The sequence below is a fragment of the Cryptomeria japonica genome, chromosome 8 (genome assembly GCF_030272615.1).
Source record: "Cryptomeria japonica chromosome 8, Sugi_1.0, whole genome shotgun sequence".
In the NCBI taxonomy this organism is placed as follows: domain Eukaryota; kingdom Viridiplantae; phylum Streptophyta; class Pinopsida; order Cupressales; family Cupressaceae; genus Cryptomeria; species Cryptomeria japonica.
This window is the reverse complement of record NC_081412.1, coordinates 303,858,833-303,865,589: the sequence shown is the minus strand read 5'-3', so window position 1 is coordinate 303,865,589 and position 6,757 is coordinate 303,858,833. Positions and strand designations below refer to the sequence as shown.

The following is a 6,757-nucleotide window of genomic DNA, read 5'->3' as shown; positions in this document are numbered from 1 at the left end:
TCTCGTTGCTTTTTGTTTTTTTTTCCTCTTTTTAATAGATCTCCCTCGGATTTGGCTTTTCTTTTTTGTTCTGCTCCCTTATTTGGTGGTTTAATCTGTGTTTTTGTTTTCTTTTCCTCTTTTTGCTTTGCCTTTTAGTATATTCCTTGTTGTTTCCTTGCATTCTCCTCGTTTCATTTTTATCTTTATTATTGTTGTTTATTGTTTTTTTCTCTTTGTCATCTCCTTTTCTTTCTTTTTATTAGTTTTTTCTTTATTTCTCTTTATGTTATTGCCCTCTAGGTTTTTTACCTTGTAGCTTTTAGGTTGTTCTCATTGCCTTATTGGTTTTTTTTTTCCTTTTATTATTGTTTTTTTCTATTATTTTTCTCCCTTATTCCTCATGCCCTCTCCTACCCCACATCTTTTTATTTTCTTTGAGAGATATGCAGCTCATTATTTTTCATCTCCTTGAAATTCTTTTTCATTCTGATGATGAATCATGGAGTGTGATTCGAAACGTTGATGATAAAAAATTGCATACACAATTGAATCCAGAAAAAAATAAAGAATTACAGCATGGATAGTGGAAATCTCATAGCATTGATACTTCAGCATCTATGTATATTCGAGTAATACATTAAATTTAGGTCAATTCTCACTTTGCAAGCCACCACTTTAAAATGAATACCTTTACCTGCCGCGATAGGTACAATGATAAGGTGAAGTACTTACAAATACAAAGACTGGTTGTCATCTGAAGATAAAGAAAAGGATTTTCTATCAAAAAATTGGAATCAACTTTTCCTGAAATACGCAGAAGAAAAGGTAGACTTTCTCTACTATAAACGTTTAAATAAGAATCAGTGCCCAAGCTTTAATACAAGTGGCATAGTTTGAAAGAACGTAAGTTCTTTATTCATTGTAGCCAGTTTGGTGATATGACATACAGGCTCCAAAAAATATTTGACATATATTCAACAATTGTTAGTTCATTAAGTACATTGCCCTGGATTCACATCATATGCGGAAGCCAATGCAGATTTGGAAAAAATCTGCACAAGGTAGCATTACAAAAGGTTACTCCCACACAATCGGTCGCATCAACAATGTTTTACCCTTGGAAAGTCGCCACAGCATTGCAGATTGTCCCAAACTCTTCAAATACAGAAACCATATATCATGCAGAAAATCCTTTTAACATTTGTTTCCTTGCTGAACCTTCTGCAAGTAAAAATGTAAGGTTGGCATGATTATTCCATGAATATATATAAAAAGAAAAACCTGCCATGTAATCTCTTGAAGTGGTTGCAAAAATTTCCCAAAGCTCAGAAATTTCCGATATTTATGACAGACCAGCACCTGTGAATTGGATCTGACCACCTTACTAATATTGACTTAGTAAGATGAGAAAGTCTTAGTAATAAGAAGTCACCACAAATGTACTGCTTAGCAACATCTGTTTACGTATAGTCCATTTCATCTGGTCCCTTGTAGGCAGTACAAAGCAAAACTTCGTTAGCAGTATGGCCCCCTGGAACCATCTAACATGTCAACCATGGTTAAGGCAATGCAGCTACAATACAATGTTGAAAAGCTCTCAGAGAAGTTTAGTTTCTGCAACATGTGCAATGCTAGCACTTGATGTTCTTGTGTGGACATGTAAGCTGTATGTATCAGTAGATTTGACAATTGACAATATTCTTGCAACATGATCAAATAAACAGCTGAGCAAAGGACCACATTATGAATCTTGCAAAAATATCAGTTTCCAAGAATTCAATATGAGCAGCCCGACCAATCAAATTGTTCAAGGTGCGAGCCTGAGAAGATGTATCAAAATTCACATCACAGCGTATAAAAGTACGATCATTTGTATCGGGAAGCAATATTTGATCGAGACATTTTTTCAACATGGTTGTATAAGCTGGTCCTTTCTTTAAATCACGTGTTGCAGCTTGGCATCTTTCTATACGGGCCGAATGATAAGGTACATAACGATCCTGTGTTACTTCATTATCAGTGCACCAGTCTACTTGCAATATCATGAAATACAAACAATGTAATGTATTGATAAGAATCTAGAATTTCCTATGAAGCTACCTGTGGAGACGAGACTAAGATAAGATTTTGGAAGTGCTCAAAAGTCTTTTCCTGGAGAAGAGAACACCCAGATGTATATCAGAAATGCAAGTTGCACAGTTCAAATAAGAATCTTTAACATGAAATTCAAAAATTATTAATTTAGACCCCTTAGTATCCAACTGTTTTCCTCAAATACTTGAAAAGATACAGATTGCAGACTGAAACCTCGCTTAGCTTGAATAGAAATGAGTTCTGAAGCTCCGCTTCATCTGTAAATGTTAGCTGATGCATACAAGGAGATCCTTTAAGCTTTTTGAATAGCCATAGCCCAGAGTTGAACAAAGTGTTTGTACTGTATAAATATCCCAAATGAGGTCCAGAAATGGACAGGAAGGTGTACAGGTTATTCAGGTACGGTTTCATTGCAGCATCTGAAATTCCATCATGATCAGTTAAAGAGTTTCGTTTGCCTCCTAAATGAAAGAATAGTTATTAGTAAGTAGAAAAAGTCTGCCTACTAGGAAAAAGGAGTACCTGTTAAAGCAGATCTTATAATGATATTCCCAATTGAATGTCCAACAAAACTAAGTTTGAAACTTTCATACGTTGCACTTCTTGAACCCGAGATAAACTTGTTTTTCAAGAAGGTGGCAACTTCTTCTGCCAGTCTTTGACCCAACTCTCTGAAATCACAAGTAGTTCTATCTTCATTAGCCTCTGACATAAGACACTGTGCCCCTGGATCAATCAAAAGCCACTGATTCCTCACAAGTCGTAAATCCAGATGATGACCCTGCCCAGTGAAATCAAAATATCATTAACTCAAATTTTGAAATGTATAAACAACAGAATCAAAACTATATTTCATAATAATAATGCAGCTAGGATGTTCTTCCTGTTCTTGTGTAAGATTATTTGCATGTATGAGGCATCAGTAATAAGCATGCATATTTAACAGATTCACAGAACATCAAATATCTCTCTCATAGTAATATTGCTCTGAATATAAATATGTCGGCATTAAGTAGTGCATATAACATAAAAAATAAATTGTGCTAAATTATAATTGCAATATTTTATATAGCCATCGAAACCCACCTCTCAACATAAATATTATCAGCATACACTGAAGAATGCTGATATCAATTCCTAAAACAGCTTGTTCACTAATAACAGACAATGTCATAAAAGTGACAGATCTCTAAGATGGCTGACATCTCCAAGCAAACCATGCTAGATAAAGTCCTCTCTACAAGTTGGTTTCCTTTATAACTCTTCTCATTTCCTGACTTAGAACATTTGACAACCTAACCTGTTCAAAAGTGCCATGTCACAAGGACCAACCAATAGAGATATGTTATCTATTGATTAGCAGGTTAGTGGATAGTGGATCCAGTGCACATTCCCATTAAGTTTGCCTCTTGTCTCTTGAGCTAAGTTAAAAGGATTCAGATGGAGATACTGATATGGCTATGCCCGTTTTGTTTAAAACCAAAGCACATAATTACAGGCACACATGTTTATGTGTATCGTTCATGCATACACAAAAAGGAAAAACACGTGCTCTAGATGTTGAAATGTTTTATGTTTTTTTCCAATCGTTCTGATTTCATGCTGACCAATTACAACTCTTCATTATTTATGGCATTAATATAATCTTTGTAGGCAAACATATTCTAAAGTGGTGTCATTTTGAATTATAATGCTCTCCTCCGTTTTCTAGATTTACATATTAGTAATGTTCTTTTCTTTTAACTTTACATCTAATTTTGCTAGTGTTATTAATGCACTGCCAAGTCAAAAATTACAATGGACCCAAATGAACTTTTGTATTGATGCTCTTAGTGCTTTGAAAAGAATGAATAACTTTCCTAAGATTTTCCTGATGAGCACAAGCTTATACTGAGAAGGGGAGAGGAGAGGGGTGAATCAGTATAAGACAAACTTTTACTTTTTCAAAACTTATCAACTATAACAATATCAATCACACAAGATCTAACAATCATGCAACACAAGAAGAACATAGGATTTATGTGGAAACCCTTTTGGGAGAAAACCACAAAAAAATATTGCTTATATAAATGCTTCTGTTACAAACTTTGTAGGCACCAACCCACTAGAGACACCAATCCCCACAACTAAGCACCAGCTCAGCAAGAGACACCAACTTCCAAATGAGTAAGTATTCTCCTCGAAATATTTATTTTTCAATGGATGACAAAGTTGTTGGTTGAAAATTTTGTACACTTGAGAAATATACAAAATTGTGGTTTCAACCACAGCACCCGAGTAAAAACTCTCCTAATTAAGGAAAAGCTCCCCCTATCTAACTACAACTTTGAAAATAAAATAGGATGGGACAGCAATCTTTCTTCTTTTTTCAAGAAAGACAATATCCTTTTCTCTTCATAGGAAAGGATAGCGATTGAATATGAACAGCAGTAACCACTTTCAAGTGAAATAAGAGAAAGGAAATGAAGTTTCCTGAAAGCGCAAAAACTTCCATCACTTCCTTCCGGATGGGACAACAATATCAAGCTCAAAGACTTGATTATGTGAAGTCCTATCTACCCTTTGCTATACTAAATTTTACAACGAATAAAAGACAATAGCTCAAAGATTGGAATAATCTATTCTTTCAACACAAAGACAAGAACTAATGCAAGCTCAAAGACTTGCTGCTATTTCTTATCAAACAATAATTTTTCCTCAAGAATAGACGCAAGCTCAAAGACTTGCTGCTCCTTCTAGAGAATTTCCTATTTTAATTAATCTTTTCTACTTGCAGCTCAAAGACTTCAAATCAGATTAGACTAAGCTCCTTTTAGAAACACTTTGCATGGAAGAAATAAAAAGATTCAAACTCAAACATGTAGCTTAAAGACTCAAAACTTGAGTAATCCTTCTTTATTATTCTTCAAAAACTTTCAAATCACATACATAAGCTCAAAGACTTCTTGCTGTAAATTTGGCAGAGTTTTTGCTTGCTTTCCAAAAAGATAAAGATTATAATAGACCCCTCAAGTATTTATAGAAGAGGAGCCTTGAGAAAAAGGTGGGAGGATCCTAACTAACTTGAGAGATTCTCTCAACCACCAAGACTTATTCAATAACTAACTAAGACTTATTCCAACTATAGTCCTAATCGGACACAACTTGTAGTTGCCTTACATGTAATTACAAAAGTGCAAGTAATATGTAACTTGCATTTTATAAAAAATACTTTTACATGTAACTTGTCAAAACAGAATTACAACTAAAGATTACAAAAGAGGGAAAATTCAACTAAGTGTTGAAAAACACTTAAGTTGCATTTTGTGAAGACACAAATCCTCGAAATTTCTGGATGCTCGCTTGTAGTTCCTCGGGATTCAGTTCATGGGTGTTCTTGGCAACAACCATGGTCTTCACAATAGTGTCATGACACCGGAGGAGTGCAGAATTGTTTTTATCCAAGATAGACTGGATTTCATGCAGAAAGGCTTGGTGTTTCATCAATGTCTGAATTGAAGCGGTCGAGAATTGTTCACTCCTCCATTCATTATGAATCCTCATTTGTAAATCAGCAAGAACTTCTTCTTCTGGAATCAGCTCTCCATCCTGACTTACTGTGTTGCAAGAGGCCCTTTCACAATGTGAGACAATATCTCGGAAAACTTCACCCCGGAATCTCTTTGCATCACCGATCTCCTCAATGAGGGATTTAAGAACAAGGGTCTTGTTTTCCAGGAGTTCTTCAAATTCCAAGTACATGACCCTGGAAGAGATGATGGCATGCTCTTGTAGAACACTCAGCTGTTGTTGGGGCATGGTACGCCAGATTGTCAAACTTTCTTCAAGACTTTCTAAATTATTTTTTAAAGTATTAGAAGTTTGATCCAGTTTCTCCTCAACAGTCTCCAACTTAGACATCATCTGAAAAATGTCTTTCATTACCTGTGCTTATAGATCATGAAGCTGATCAACCCAGGAATCCAGTGCTTGTACCTTCTGAGCAGCCCTTTCCACTCCAAGAATTGATTCTTGGGAAGCAGAAGAACCTATGGAGTTACTCCCTTCAGCAGCAGGTTTTGTGAATTTATGAATGGCTGCCATAAGTTGTCGGTTTTCACCTTCTAGCTTGTCTTTCTTTGCTAGAAGTTTATCACACCTTTGCACCAGCGAAGCAACAGAAAACTAAGCATCATGTTTAATGACCTCATACGTTTGTTTTCCCAACTCTATCATTGTAACCTTATAATCGACCGCTGACATTTCTTCAAGTGGCTTATCTGCAATAGGTTCCACAATTTCAGCTACCTTCGTCTTGTTGCCGTCAACAGTTACTCTGGAGATAGTTTTGGCCTTCTTAGCAACTTTGGATCTAGACTGTTTCAGTTGCTGGTAATCAAAGGCATCAGGTGAGATTTCTTGCTTCTTCCTTTTCGGGGTAAAAGAACTAAGCCATGGAGGCAAAGTGATCAACCCCCCCCTAGTAGCAACCATAGGCAAAGGAGAAGCAGTTTCTATTTGAATCACCGTGGTCATCCTGGAAGGGATATCTGTTTGGACAGCGACCACGGTTTGCTCAGTTACCAATGGGCATGAAGATTGCCTCATGAATTCTTCAAAACCAGAAGTGGAAGTATCAATTTCTGATAACTGGATGCAAGTAGGAATATCCTCAGGAACTTCCAACACACTCTCTTGTTCC

General features: G+C 36.0%; 1 protein-coding gene across 4 annotated transcripts in view; it reads right to left on the bottom strand.

The window, feature by feature from the left end:
- Positions 1-792: 792 nt before the first annotated feature.
- Positions 793-6,757, bottom strand: part of LOC131060560 (uncharacterized) — a 190,436-nt gene continuing 184,471 nt past the window's right edge. For all 4 annotated transcript variants that reach the window (XM_057993828.2, XM_057993826.2, XM_057993827.2 and 1 more), the window contains exons 12-15: positions 2,599-2,857; positions 2,290-2,495; positions 2,083-2,133; positions 793-1,982 (exon numbers count right to left, since the gene is read on the bottom strand). In XM_057993828.2, coding sequence (XP_057849811.1) covers positions 1,695-1,982; positions 2,083-2,133; positions 2,290-2,495; positions 2,599-2,857 — 804 coding nt within the window. In that variant the 3' untranslated portion in view covers positions 793-1,694. The remainder of the gene's footprint in view (positions 1,983-2,082; positions 2,134-2,289; positions 2,496-2,598; positions 2,858-6,757) is intronic.